At 39.8% G+C, this 15245-nt stretch overlaps 1 protein-coding gene across 3 annotated transcripts in view; it reads right to left on the bottom strand.

Moving 5' to 3' along the window:
- LOC120725288 (nesprin-2) overlaps positions 1–15245 on the bottom strand; it is a 93060-nt gene that overhangs the window by 61749 nt on the left and 16066 nt on the right. For all 3 annotated transcript variants that reach the window (XM_040018081.1, XM_040018078.1, XM_040018079.1), the window contains 24 exons: positions 15064–15165; positions 14739–14906; positions 14470–14628; positions 13663–14385; positions 13129–13263; positions 12508–12657; positions 12216–12382; positions 11242–11578; positions 9917–10032; positions 9616–9736; positions 9248–9411; positions 8511–8661; positions 7539–8422; positions 7046–7204; positions 6778–6928; positions 6496–6654; positions 5735–5902; positions 5544–5645; positions 4664–4867; positions 4358–4563; positions 3425–3532; positions 2345–2642; positions 1678–1856; positions 951–1266 (listed from right to left, as the gene is read on the bottom strand). In XM_040018081.1, the coding sequence (XP_039874015.1) occupies positions 951–1266; positions 1678–1856; positions 2345–2642; positions 3425–3532; positions 4358–4563; positions 4664–4867; positions 5544–5645; positions 5735–5902; positions 6496–6654; positions 6778–6928; positions 7046–7204; positions 7539–8422; positions 8511–8661; positions 9248–9411; positions 9616–9736; positions 9917–10032; positions 11242–11578; positions 12216–12382; positions 12508–12657; positions 13129–13263; positions 13663–14385; positions 14470–14628; positions 14739–14906; positions 15064–15165 (5427 nt within the window). The remainder of the gene's footprint in view (positions 1–950; positions 1267–1677; positions 1857–2344; positions 2643–3424; positions 3533–4357; positions 4564–4663; positions 4868–5543; positions 5646–5734; positions 5903–6495; positions 6655–6777; positions 6929–7045; positions 7205–7538; positions 8423–8510; positions 8662–9247; positions 9412–9615; positions 9737–9916; positions 10033–11241; positions 11579–12215; positions 12383–12507; positions 12658–13128; positions 13264–13662; positions 14386–14469; positions 14629–14738; positions 14907–15063; positions 15166–15245) is intronic.

Below are 15245 nucleotides of genomic sequence, written 5' to 3' on the forward strand. Positions count from 1 at the left end.
TATATCATTGTCAACCAGTAAAACCTGCCTGCATGAATGGAAATGCAGAGGGTTTACAGCAAAGGGCAAAGGACTGGTTACACTGAAGAACATCAATAGTAGGAAGACCAGATTAGACTTTGCCAGAAATCATCTAAAAGAGACAGAACAGTTCTGAAAACAATTTTTTTTGGACAGATGAATGCAAGATTAAGTTGTGCCAGAGTGACACAAAGAGGAAAGTATGGAGGAGAGAAACAGCTCGTGATCTGAAGCATACCACATTATCTCTGGTCTGATGGTGAAGGGGGCGTTATAGCATGGGCTGGCAGTGGAACCAGGGCACTAGTGTTTATTGATGATGTGACTGATGATAGAAGCATTAGGATGGATTGTGAACTGTACATGAGTATACTCTCTGCTCAGATTCAGACAAATGCTGCAAAACTGATCAGACACAGTTTCACAGTGCAAATTGACAATGATCCAAAGCATACAGCAAAAGCAACAAAAGAGTTTCTCAAGGGCAAGGAATTGGATATTCTTCAATGGCCAAGTCAGCCACCTGATAAGACAGAAGGCAGAAAGACCCACAAACAAGCAACAGCTGAGAGTGGCAGCAGTAAACAGGAAGAGCATTTTATTGGAGGAAACAGCATTTGGTGAGTTCTAGACTTCAGGCGCTTCTGTTTGTTTTTCTAATTAACACATAGAGCACTGTATATAAAATTGGCTGCAAATCCCAAATAATATGATTTTTCCCCCTGAACTTTTGGTTTTAAAGTGGAAACTCATTGATTGTTTTTATGATTTTTTTTTATTTAAACTCCACTGCAGTGGCAAAACTACAAACACTGTGACAAAAAATGAATGATCTTACCACATCGCTACCACCTAACAATGTGCAAATAGTGTTAGCTCAGAGACATTGTTGAATAGACATCAGTTAACTATTATAAGTGTAATTTTACCTTTAGTTCTGCCATCAGTGTTGACCAGTGGGTGTAAAGCTCATCCCAGGAAGAATCTTTCCAGATGCTGTCTCTGGTTTGCTCAGTCAGCTCATATCTCCTCTTAGACAGGCTGCTAAGCATTAACTGCAAGGATTCAGTTTCCTCCTGCAGTTGAAGGGCAAGACGGCATCCTTGTTTACGCTCAGCTGTGCCAGGACAGGGAAATAAAGTGGGAAGCTGATCTTTTTGGCGCTGCAGCACTTCCACTTTGTGGCAAAGCTCCCTCCTTTGGTCCAGGTAAAAACAAGTGACCTCTGGATCAGCTTTTAGAGCGCTTAAAAACAATAAGAACAAGAGATTAGAACCATTTCTGACTAAAACTGGACCACGAAAATTATTTAGTTAAATCCCAGGATTTATAGCTGTTATTATGTAATGTGTAATAATTTTACTGCTTAGTTTCATTAGTTATTAGATTCAGGAACGGTCCACCTGTTTTAAACGGACTGAGTCTATTATAGTGCTTTTCTACTCTCCCGCAGCACTCGAAGCACTTTATACAACATGCCACATGACCCATTCACACCAGCACCTTCTAGCTAACATTCATACGCATTTATATTCTAATAGATGCATCAGAGAGCAACTTGGGGTTAGCATCTTTCCCAAGGATATTTGGCATGCAGATTGGAGGATCGAACCACCAACCTTCTGATCAGTAGATGACCCACTCTACCTCACTCACCTGTAATACGGTTCAACTGACTGCAAAGTCTCCCGCCACTTCTCCTCTGCTCTCTGAACAGTGTCCTGAACTTCCCTCTTCAGGTCATCTTCATTCAACACCCTGTGGCACAGACCATCTCCAGTAACTCTGAGCTCTTCCAGGCGAGCCTCCCCCTCTAACTCGGCACTCAACACTGCCTGCAATGGATTTTGTAGGGTTTACAAGTCAGTATATAACCTTAGTAAAACAAAAAAGCGGTTATAAAAAATCTCCAGGAATCTGCCTGTATGACAGATACTGTCAGCTTTGAGACACACATATAGATTCCAGAAAGTTCCCTGAATCTAACATCAGCTCTGCACAGCAAATGTACACTCCTTAGTTTTGAACAAGTTGGAACAAATGTAGAGAAAAAGAAAGCACCTACACCACACCCTCATGTGACATTACACACAACTGTAGGCACACCCACGTCACAATCACTTATATGAGAGTAAGAAGATTTGTTGTTCAATATTCCACAAGCAATCAAGCCTTTCTGTCACCTCTCCGCACAGGTACTTAGCACATGCATGTATGTATGATACAGAGCATACTTTCTTATAAAATGCGCTAAATAAAATCTGTGATCTAAATGACATAGTGAAACTGAGTATCTTAGTATGTGCAGGCAACATTTTCTTACTTGAGCACAGTGAAGTTTTTGCTCTAATGGAGTCTGAATCCAGGGGCTTTCAGCAAGTGGAGAGTCTACAGCTTGTCTCAGATCACTGATCCATGATTGTGTGGACTTGAATAAAGCCTGAAACACCTCGATTTCCTCCCTCAGAGAGGAATGCGTCTCCTTACAGTCACCTTGTATTTTAATGTGTGAGTTGTTGTATCGTTCCAACAGCTTTTTACTGTTCTCCACCACCGCCAGCTGCTGAAGGTTGCTTCTTTGTAAAGATGACACAAGCTGACTGAGGAGCTCTGTCCTCACCCTGCAGAGAAATCAAAGCTGTAAATGCTAATGATGGGGTCAAATCTAATGTTTCCATGGTAGAGTCAAAGCACACTGAAGTGGTAGATACTACTGTGTGGACTTCTGTGTGTGATATTAAGCTGATAAAAAATAAAAGTGATAGTAGTTCATCAGCATTACATCATTGCATTTTTTAAATTAAAAAATTTACTCCAGCTCGAATATAAAATATATGTAAAACAAGTGCTTTTTATCTACAATATAACAGACCTTTGCGTAATTAAAACACACATGGAGTAAAGAATGAGTCACCTGACAAAACAATACACAGTTTCCAAGATTCCTGACACTTTGGTGAGCATTAGTCAAAATCACAGCACTGAACACTTGCATGTTTTTTTTAGGTTTGTTTGTCTTTACTGTCACTCTGCTATTCTCACGTTTTCACATTTCTATCTGATATGTAGCACTGGCAGCACTGTCACTTTCCATCCTTCAAAAGTCTAAAGTAAACACATCAGCCTCCATATCTTTATTTGTAATCAGGAACCCCCAACATATTAAAATATGTGTGAATTTAAAATACATTGGAATACTTCAACAATAATATCAATACTGCTCGTATGTATTGTTGTAAATAAAAAAATAAAACAGTCAGGTAAATGTTTAAAGCATATTTTCAATTATACTGCAAAGTATACATATACTATATGTTATCAGGCAGTATATACGGGCCATGAACACATACAAGTTGTTGCAAATCTACATGGAGAGTGACACACCTTCAGGAGAAAGGTTTACCTTTGTTGAAGCGCTTCTTCTTCCAGAAGACTTTGATCCTCTTCCTTTGCTGTTTTTTCTTCAGCAGCATGAAGCCACTGCTCCAGATGGTCCCTCTCTATTTGCAGCCTGAAACACACAAACAGCATAAATACGTCCCATGTGCATACCACAAACACATTAATTTGCTCAATGCTCAATGCTATACGTTCAAACAACATTACAGTGAAAAAATGGTTCTGCCACGTAATTCATGACTGACTCAGGAAACCAGACAAACCTGTTTTGATGTCTTTCTTCTCTTTGGTTTAAGCACTGTGACTCTGTAAGACTTTTTCTGCTTACAGCTGTTTTACGTACAGAGTAAGAGCAAATTTGACTGGATGGTAAGTTTCAAGGATGACTCTGATGAGCGATTAATTTCTTTTGTTTTGTTACTAAATCCCCCAAAAGATCGAACCTTAGTAATAATAGGAAAACAAACTGAGGCCAAATGATGATCATTTTATCTTCTGGTCTGAGACATAGGTCATTGTTGGCATAATAACAGCAATAAAAAACTTCCTCTGGAAATTTTCAGGCACAAGGATTGAAAAGCAGCCTATGTCTAAAGTAAAACTTTGAAAGTCTTGAAAAGTGACTCAAGATTATTGCACAACACTGCACAAGCATGCACTGTTTTCAAAATGTTTCGCACAACAATATTACTCTTAAACAAACTTCCCAATATAATTTCTTTCCTGTTTTCTTTATGACAATTCCATGATGACAAATTGTCAAGTCACCAAGCACGTGTTAGACAAAAATTCCTGCCCAGCAGCTCTCTTAAGTTTGCTTACATGCCACATTAATGAGTGGAGGCTTCAATTTCCTTTTCATTGTAGATACATGTATCTGTACACATTACACAACACAGATGCACCGCAACACTGTTCTGTATGTGATGTCTATTACCTGTCCAGATCACGCATATTCCTCTCAGTCTGTTCTTCTACTTCAGAGAAGAGCTGATGGGTCTTTCTGACTTTTTCCTGTAGCTGGATCCCTTCCACGGATAGACTCTGTAAGCTATCTGGACCTGTAATAGAGGCCAAGACATGCACGTCCTCCAACAAGCTCTCTGCCTGCTCATCCTGGGACTGGAGCTGCTGACACAACTCCTGCAACAGATAAAAGACAATGCTAATTTGATATTATCTTGTATCTATTGGTGTGTTTTATGTGTTTTCATTATTTCATATGTCTTATTTAAGCCCTTACCTTAAGTTTTGCAAGCACGTCTGCAACATCAGGACCACAAAGAGTAAGGAGGGAGTTTTCAATCTTCTGCAGGGAGTTGAAACACTCTTCCATCCTCCCAGTGATTTGCCCTTTAGTAATCACCATCTGCTTGTAAACATCCTCAGCTTCAGAAACGAGCTCCTTCAACTGCTCTATCTTCTTCCTCATCTGGGTTCCTACCACCTTGACAAATCAAAATGAATCATAAGAACTGATGAGCAAAAAACCCTTTGTAATAGTGAAAATGACTAAACAACTGAAAATGTAATCTAGATTCAAGCAGGAAATAAGTTCACAATTTCAAACAAAACTTGGGACATATTTTATTCAAAGTAGATCATATGAAAACATAGAAAACACATCAAATGTTTAACTCTTTCCTGCCTGGATGCCTACTGGGGGGTAACCCTTGTTTCTCTTTTTGAAACTGAGAGTTTTCTGTCATATTTCAGGCCTGCCTCCACAGTAAAGAGACTGGGTGTGCATCAGAGATTAGTGAGGGTTACCTCTGTCTATACAACGTTCTAAGGCTACGCTTGGAAAAATCAGGTCTTATTCTAATGGTCATCAAATCACATCTGAAAAAAAGTTGTGACAGGGCCATGTTCACCATTGTGTAGGATCCCCTCTTCTTTAACTTTTCCAACCTTCTTTTGCCCCATTAGAACTTCTTTTTAGATGTGTTCCTTATTTAAACATTTGATGTGTTTTCTTTGTGTGAAAAAAGATAAGGTGTTGCATTTTGTCTACATTTTATACAGTCAAATATTTCTGGAAGTGAAACAAAAAACCAAAACTACTGTGTTTGTCTTTATTTCCGTCTAAATAAAGAAAATAACACCAGAGGAACAATGCCTACCTGAAGCTCCGGAGGGGACTCTGCGCTCTGAAGCAGTGTCTGAATCTCAGTGGCTCTACGGTGGAAATGCTGTATACTTTCCTCTTGAAGCACAATCTCATTCTGGTAACAGTGCGAGTGAGGTAAACATTATTATAGTTTAACTTTGAGATCATAACATAACTGAATGATACACAAGAGCTCCGTTTTACCTGTAGTGCCTTGATGTCATCCTCACACTGAAAGGACGGGCACTGAGCAAACACAGCTACTTTATCGCTGGTCCAGCGCTCCACTTCTGACCCCTGCTGAAGGACCCCGTCCCACAGAGTCAAGGCTAGATGTAAGTTTTCAAGGCAGGACTCTGTTCTTTCTGATAACTGCAAATAAGTTAAATATCAGCAATGTTAACAACCTACACCTACAATAATATGCATCTTTATCTATCTCATTTAAGATCAGCAACATTCGAAAATAATAGGAAATTGGGTGTAGTTAGGTTAATGCCAATGTAACAATCTGTCAACCTAACAACAAAGAAGTCAGCTGAAAAAATATATTGTTACAAAAACCTATTATTTCAATTACAATGTCAAATAATCAAGCACAAAGGTTAAACAGGTGTTTTTATGTTTTGCTGTAGCTTTGCTATTTTTTATCTTGTTAGGAACAGCTGCCCTCTCATTTCTGAAAAGCGATCATTTTGCACCAGGTTCTGCCTCTTAGTATCCTTTTTTCCCTTAGATTGCTTTTACAGTTACATCCTCACATCACCAGCTCTTCTTGGAGAATGCAACAGATTGAATGTGATATCACTGGAGTTAAAAAATAACTTTCATATCACAAAAAGAATAAGTCAAACCTCCAAAGTTATGGAAAATAAATCTTTTTAAAACAAAACATGCAAAAAAAAAGACAAAACTAATTTTTTTTTTAAAAGACAAAGTTAACAGTGTAAAGTGGATAAGCTTACATCCAGCCAGTGATCCATGACAGCATCAGCTTCGCTCTCAAATGGGATGCATGTGCATTCTGGTATCTGCCGTAGGTGAGTGTGAAGCTGTCTGCAGACACTGCGGACCTCCTCTATACCATCTCCAAGGCTGTTCAGCTCTGCTTTTGTTTCCTGGACCTTTAAAACCACAGACACACAACAATATGGATCATGCCTAAATGATACGTTTTCAGCACAAAGAGAAAAGTCAATGCTGTGATATCTTTGTGTTCATTAGTCAAGCTTAACAGTGTGACTTACCTTAGTGTGTAGTCTCTGCAGTTTTTCTTTCCCCATGTAGGAGGTTTTTTCACTCACAGCGCTTTCTGCTCGCTGCAGTGTCGTGCTCAGCTTACCACGAATGCTCTGAAACCTCTTCAGCAGCTCTGTTAGGACACCACACTGCTCCAGTCTGTATGTGACCCATAACACAACACACAAAGCTCAGCAGAGTAACACAACTACGAAAGAGCTGCAGAAACAATCAAAGTTACAAACGTTAATAACCACACACTACGCTGGATTTTACTTTTGAGTTACAGCTTTTGTTGCCTCCTCCCAGAGATCCTCCACCTCTCTGTTTTGACTCTCATCAGGGATTTCTGACCGTGACGATGCACCTTGTACGTACTGCACTTCAGAGAGGAGGTCAGCGAGGTGACTTTCCAACTCTGTCAAGGTACGTGTCCTGCAGATAACAAAACAGGATATGGAGAGAAGAAGCTACTGACATTCTGAAAGAATTTAGGAGTTATTATTGTATGGAGCCTCCAGCTACTTATAGAAATAGCAAAAAGCTGACCTTTGTATAAAAGTTAGTCAATATTAATCTGCCCATTAGTGTACCATAAAATCTGATATTATTATAACTTAGAGATTATTGGAAACCTTTGGGATGATACGTTTGTTTTGATGAGTGTTTAGGTGTTTTTCTGGTAGTGTGGATTATGTTGGATATTTTTGATACTCCACTTAAATTAAAGAAAATAAAAGTACGTTGTTGTACCAGCTCGGTGTTGTACCTGTGTTGCAGAGCAGGCAGAGTGGGCTCCTGCAGGCTCAGCTGCTCAGCTGCCTTCTTTGTCTCCCTCAGTGTTGCTAACAGGTTTGCTCTCCTCTGAACCAAATTCTCCATTTTTTCTCCGTCTTTCTTAACCTGGGTGGTTCTTCCCATTTGTCTCTGGTCTTTAGTTTCTAGGAGATCTTCTCGAGGTCTCCATGCTTGAGTCTTGTGCTCTTCCTCCACTTGAGTCTCTCCTTCCAGCTTACGCCTTTTGGCCTCCAAACCTGACTCCTCATCTGGCTCACTTGAAGTGGGATCTTCTTGCATGTCCTGTTGCTCTAGGGAAGCATTACCAGACTTTGTCTGACATGTCTCCACAGTTTTAGATTTCTCGTCGTCCTGTATGTTCCGTTTTTCTGGGAGAATTATAGCTTTTGCTCCCCATTTTTCCATCTCCACAACATGTACTGTGATGCATTTCACCACATCCTGACATGTTGCAAGTGCACCATCCATGGTCAGACTAATCCCCACTGCCTTTAAATTACTGTCCACAGAATCAGATTGCTCAGTAGCAGCCTGCAACCTCTGCATTGTTGCATCCAAAGAAGGTTTCTCCTGCTCCCAGTCTGCCTCGTGTTTCTGCTTGCTCAGGTCTTGGTTTGCCAGCACAGTTTGGATCTCAGCCTCGACTTCTCTCATTGTGGTCAGGAAGCGATCCAGAGCACAAACAGCTGACTGAACTTTCTCCAGTTGCTGTCTGAGCTGCTTGAAATGATGGATGCTACTGTGGAGGCCCCTGCAGAGGGATGAAGAGGATGTGGCTTCTGGCCCCTGACTTTCCTCTTTGGTGCTTTTTTCTGTTAGCATCCTCATTCCAGCCTGCAGCCTGTTGTCCATCTCCTATTCAAGAGACCAGGGATTCAAAATAATATTATACTCTTCATATCATAAGCGCTAATTGTTTGAACACATGGTTTTAAACCTATACCTTTAAATCATGTAATATTGTTGAATCAGCCAAAGTCAGAGAAGAGATATCCACAGGCTGTCCGGTGATCTGGTTCAGTTGTTGTGTGATCAGCGTCTTCTGGTCATCTGCAGACTTCATCAGGTCAGCAATGTTCTCCAGAGATGCCATTCTGACCCAAACACAAAGCAGAAGCAAAACTGAAAAATTTTGCCCTTTGTGAAATAGTCCAAGGAATTTGTGATAGTTGTGGTTGTGGTACTGGGTAGTATAGCCACTGTGTTTGCACTAACTTGCCATTAGGGCTACCTTAAGAAAGTTGTGTCAAACATGCTAATACTGCTGTAAATCTGTTAGCATTTAACAGTCTTTCAACAAGAACGCTGTTAACACTGAACAAACTAAACTAAATGGAGCAACTTATCACTAACTGCATACTTCCACAGACAAACCATATGTCCCACAGACCATATGTCAGTTCATGCAGCCTAGAATGAGTGCATGCACTTATAAACACATGCATATAATATCTGTTTTCATGTAGTAGTCGCTTTATATCTCTTCAGCTTCAACATTAACACCCGATTTCTACATATGCTCTGTGTTGTTACTGTAAAATAAACTTAAAGTAAGTCTTTAAATGGGCAAGGAAGTAGCTACTTTAATTTAAAATTGTCGAATATTTGCAAGGAAAGCACTAAGTGCATGAAACGCACATTAAAATTGCTAATTTTTTTTATTTAAGAGGGTAGCTGCACCTGGTCTCTAGGCGAACTTGTTGTTCTCTCCACTGCTGAGTCAGCTGCTCTCGTTCCACTTCAGTCCAACCCTCCTCCCTGGTCATCGGCTGGGCAAACTGGGAAAACTGGGCATACTGGAGCTCAACATCAAACCAAAGTGCTTCTGTCTCTTTTTTCAAGGTCTGTTGAGGTGAAACATGTTTATGAAACAATCACAGCAATAATATTTTAAGCCAAAAGTTAGAGCTTACAAACAAATTCATGCTTAACAATTGTAAAAACATTCTAGTATGTAGAAGACCACAGTTAAGACATAATAATGGACACATATGTAAGAGTAGGACTTTAAAATGAGAATTCTGGTAAAAGTAAGTGCTCAAACTTGCCTGTAGATGCTTCTTTTGGTTCTGCAGGGCAAGGATAGAGACTGGATCTGGGATAAATGACTCCAAAAGTAGCTTGTTCTCCTGAAGCTGAGATTTAAATGCTGAGCAGAGCTTTCTATAACTTGAGAGAGATTTACACATTGTTTCATTACTAAAATTTCTGAGACTGACTGGGAAGCAAATATGATGCAAAATCAGTGACGTCTAGTAAATCTTACTAGCATATTAGTATTTTACAAGCTGTCAGTTCTAAAAACAACACCAATGTGTAATAAAGTCTAACTGGGATAGTGACGCATACCTCTCCCGCACTTCCTGTTCAGAGGGATGTTCTTTTTGAGATGGAGCAGCTGGCTCTGGGATGATGGTCCACTGTGCTTCCTGCTTGGTCTCCACTGTGTTGCTCCTAACAACTGCCTGCGAGGTGAGAGAGTTGCATAGTAACAGTCCAGTAAAGAAAAGAGGAAAAGATGGAGCAGTGAGCCTATCCAATTACCAAGGATTAGCACTCTGCAGCCGGTGCTTTTCCTTGTCCAGCCAATAAAACTGCTGAATTGGTTTCTGGCTAGGTAGGTTTCTTTAAATGAACAAAGTAAATGACATTTAATAGAGTTATTAATGTTTTACCTGTGTAGTCTGCAGCATTTTTTATGAACTGTCAGATATTCAAATATTAATGTCTGCAAGCTCTTCCAGAATGAGACTGTTCATTTATAGTGCCTACTGTAATTTAGAGCAATTTTGTGACTGTAAAATATAAGTATGTAATCTAGATTCATAGTCCTGGAGCTGGGATTGGTATACAATAGATTTTCTAATACAGTACTATTAGCTGCATAAGCATTTTGTCACTATGAAATATAGCATTATATACAAAGATTCTCTTTCTTGGTGTTTTCAAATTATGAAAAATCATGGAGAAAAGAATACACCAGCTGAGTCTGAGTCATGGTGGGTACTGCTAGCACTGTTCACATTCACATCACAGTTTCTTCTTAGTCAGAGTCTGGACAAAGCACAGAATGACTGAAATACCCATCCATCCTTTTTCTCTTGCTGTTCTAGATCATGTTCATATACTATGGCTTTTTCTTTCATTCTTTGTATAACAGAGTCCCAAGTTTGGAAGGTTTGTGGTTGTAAATCGTGTAGAATATTAGAATTAGTTATAAAGTCGCAATTTAAAGCCAGCGGCTGATCAAATAAAAGGAGATAGTCATCATTTAAAATACAGTCTTGCTATTGCTATGACAAAAGATATCTGTACACAAAAAGTGGACATAGATTTGCAGTGTTGTTTCATTCCTGCTGTCTTATCCATAGACCCACCACCAAGTCTGGCCAATTTTCACATCTTTCAGTTCAGATTCCACTCTGATTAGCATCCTAAACAAAACTTTTGAATAAATATTTTAATAACAAATCTAATTTGCTTGCAATTCAACATTTATCTTTGTGTTCCTAGATTTAATTTTTGAATTTAAATATCTTGACTTGATTGCATAAAAAAACAATAACTCCATATTACTAGTTTTATTCTCAGAGCTCACAAAGTACCAAAACATAGAATTTAGAAACTGAAGAAAAACAAAATTGAAGAAGATCAGTGATGTAATCTGAGCATACCTGTGCATGAGTTTGGATTTGCTGACTGCTCTCTGCGTAGTGCAGTAGACGGGCTTTCAGCAGCTGCTCTTTGGCTCGAAGTGAAGGCTTTGGATTTTGTTCTGACCTGCCGTCTCTGTTTTTTGTCAGGTGGACCTCACTCTCTGTTGGGACTTCCTGAACTTTCAGTTTGAGGATATCACCATGAGGCTGCACTGACACAACATGAGAAACGGGCGCGAGGTCTTCATGTGGGCTGTCATCGCTTTGTTTCTGTGGGAGATTGTTGCTCGGCTGTGTGTTGGCCGACACGTCAGTCGCGCTCAGTGGGGCGTCTCCCCCAGGCTGCCGTCCCCTGCTGAGATAAGAAATGTTTATCGGGGGGATGTCAGGGGCAGCCAGTTTGAACCGCTCATTCAAACAGACATCTGATTAAGATTAATAGACCGGAAGGATTACAGAGTGACAATTGTAAATAAGAAACGGTCTTCTTCAAGTAAATCACTTTGAATTCAAGTCACAATTCTAATAACTTGAAAAATGATTTAAGGGTAAGTTCAAACGCAACAAGATTCTAATCAAGTTCTGTCTAATTTAGGCAAATAGAGTTTTCACAATCTAAATTAGACCTTCTTCCTGCAATTTTAACTTCCTTTTGAGTCTGAGCTTCCTTTGTGAAACCCAGAGGAATTTCATCAGTGTTGCCCGTGTCTAACTTTCAGCAAACTTACAAAGAAAACTACCGAGCCGATAGGCATGAACATTGTTGGAGAAATGGCGCCACTTTCTTTGAAACTGCAAAATAGGGCCTCGCCTTTGTAGTTTTCAAATCAAACAGAGCATCAAACTGAAAATTATTTCTAGATGTAGGAAATAAAAGTCTGACAATAATGATTAAAACAGTTTCCATTAAAGGAAAAGGCAAATCTAACAAAAGGTCACATTGAAGAACATTTCTGATTTCTGTTTCTTTCTTAATGTTAGCGTTTTCAGACCTGTTAGCTGGGACTGCAGCATCCCTGGGTTGTGTTTCCTCTACTTCATCTGACTCGCTCAGCTGGTCTGTAGCAAGGCAGGAGGATTTCTTTGGCGTCAGTGTTTCGCACAGCTCTCTGAGGGATTCAACACGTTCCTCAATAGATGCGGCTCCCTCAGTGACAGCCTGGGAGAAATATGAGCTCCTGAGAAGCTGAAGGCAAATCTTTCTTTCTACAGTAATTTGACCATCTGCCAGGCAGATACAAACACAGCACAGTCCCATGTTAATACTATGTTAGAGACAAGTACCTGCTGCTGCTGCAAAGAATCATCGTCAGTCTGGTCAGTGTGGACAGTGTTAGTATGCGTTTCACACTGCACGACAGAAAATGACTGCTTCCCTTCTCTGATCTTTGACCACAAGATCGGAATAAAAGCAGCCATTTCTCTGCGTGTATCCTGTGCATGACAAAAGCAAGCAGAAAACATTTTAACCAAAGTTTTTAGGAAAAAAATAGAAAATATCAAGTTTATCGGATTAATTTGTAAAGACGCTCACACACAAAAAGATTCTTGAAAAGTCCAAAACAAATCCTGTATGACTGAATCGTATTTGACCTATTATTACGTGTTATTTTCCAGTATATAAAAACATTCACTGTTTTATGCCTATGACCAAAAAGCAAAGCAAAAGAATATCACAGAATGACTTCATTATAACTGAGATGTAGTCTGCTTCTTTTAACACTAGAATAAATATGATCCCCTTTTAGGTAGTGATACTGGTTATAATGCAAAGTAAGAAAGATCTACATGTACTTGTGAATGATTTAGGTATTTGGTTCAGGTCTTTACATTAGATTTAACTCTGAATAAAAATGACTGGATCAGTCAGTCAATTACAGACTATGTGTGCAGTTCCTGTCATACCTCCCACTGATTTCTCACTGAGTCAGAGAGGAGCATCAAGTCCTGGAGCTGGGATCCAGAGCAGAAAGCCCCAAAACCTTCCACTGCACAAAGGAACTCTTCGAGCATGGCAGGCTGCAGAATTTTTAAAGCTTTCTGCACAGAAAGACATATAGCTGTAAAGAGATGCACAAACGATACTGGTAGCAACACAAATCAAAATACCAGAGACCTTGAAAGAAAGTGTTTGAATTATGAATATTCAGGCACGTTTCAAGGCCTTGGTGTTTCAGCACTGAAAGCATCTAAATTATATTAAAGCCTCTGTTTTAAACATTTAATAAGCAACAATTGGGTGGATGTCTGCCTTTAAACTCACCTTGAAATGTTGTCAAAGTAATAAATCGAGAAAATAATAAGCAAATCAGCTGTGTGATCACTAGTAATTCAATTACATTTGTTGATTTGAGTCAAAAAACTGAAGTGACAGTTGAAAACATCTGTTAAAGATAGTGACGGCCTTCTTAATTTGTTCTGTGATGTTTGGTAGCGTACCTGTTTCTTCTTGGCTTCCGACTCTGAAATCTCTTTGCCACCAAATAACTTCGTCGCTTGCTGGATGCGTCCCTGCAGACGAAACCGGGCCTTCTCCAGCCTGCTTCTCGCCATTGACTGGGCTCTTGAATGGACTTCCCTGTGGACCATAACTGGTGGTTGTGGAGGTTTACTGCTCTGTATAGAGCTCGGTCCTGTGTTCTTGTGCTTGGTTTGAAATTGGCAAGGTAAACTTCCTCCATATTTAGCGGGAACTGGACTCTCTGAAAACTTTCCCTTAATAGGAGTTTGAGTCGTAGCAGGTAGCGGCTGATCATTTTCACTGAAACTTGAAGCTAGGGGATGTGATTTAGAAAATGACTGTGGCTGGATCAAAAGCTCAGATTCAGCTTCTTTTGCAGATTGAAGAAAATGAGATTGAATATAAGTTACAGGTGGGTAACTGGTGACTATTTTGGGTGTAATAATATCTCTTTCATCATGTAATTTTCCCTGGAGATCTCTTGTCCTTTGTTGAGGAGTGGAAGCTGAAAGCTGATCTGAGTGCTGAGATTGGAGCATGATGTTCCCAATGTTCTCTACATGTTTGCTTCTGGCCACAACTAATAACCCAATCTCAGGCTGTTTCTTTGTCTGAAAGATTGTTTCAACGGCTGGTTGATTCTTAGGAAATTCACCAACTTCCTGCTTATACCCAAGAGAACTAAACATCCCCAGAATGTCCTAAAAAATGCAAAGCATACAAATGAATAAGAGGGACTATTATGGGACTGAAAAAAAGTTATCACATCTATTGTTTTACTTTACCTGGCAGTAGGAGACTGCTTCTGTGACCCTGTCCTTCAGGCTAGAGGTGCTGAGGTGCTGCAGAGGAGAGGTTTTCTGTAGTATTCCAACAAGGCCCTGAAGATCCTGTTCCTCAGTTTTAACCTGGTTTGCCAGCTGGAAGCCTCGAGAGATTAGCCCCTGGAAGTGTTAAAGTGTGTATTGAATTTAACAGCTTCATATATGCTTTATATTTTCCCTCTCTAACAAAACGCCTAATTAGAAACAACATGAAGCTTTGGTTTGCTGACTTTTGCTGTAGACTCCATTGTAGGGTGTCCTCTGTGACTTTTTTCCTTTAGGTGATTGTAACAGTCCATCGCATCAGTGCTCCAACGATCCAGCTCAGCCAGACCACCTTCCAGCCTGGATGCAGCCTGCTGCAGCTCCCCACAGGCCCCCTCTGCTTCAACAAGCATCTACAGTACAAATAAACAGTCAGACTGTTCTTTGTTTGCTATAATTCAACATAGGAGAACTGGACTCTAGTAAATTTGCACAATGTTTGCCTGTGCGCTGATTTAATATTCTAGGAATATTAAAGAGAATTTCCCTGCATCTCAGTGAGCATCCTACCTGTGGGAGAGTTTTCTGGATCTTTTCAAAGTAGCTTGTTTGAAAGTCGGGAGAAGAGCTAAGAGATGACACGTTCACTTCTGCCATCTTTTTACTCAGTAACTGAAATATTATAAAGTATGAAACAGTAGCTCAAATAACAAAAAGATTTGTTTGTTTATTTATTATTTACTGATCAATTC

This window comes from Simochromis diagramma, unplaced genomic scaffold (assembly GCF_900408965.1).
Source record: "Simochromis diagramma unplaced genomic scaffold, fSimDia1.1 OVJJ01000802.1, whole genome shotgun sequence".
Lineage (NCBI taxonomy): Eukaryota > Metazoa > Chordata > Actinopteri > Cichliformes > Cichlidae > Simochromis > Simochromis diagramma.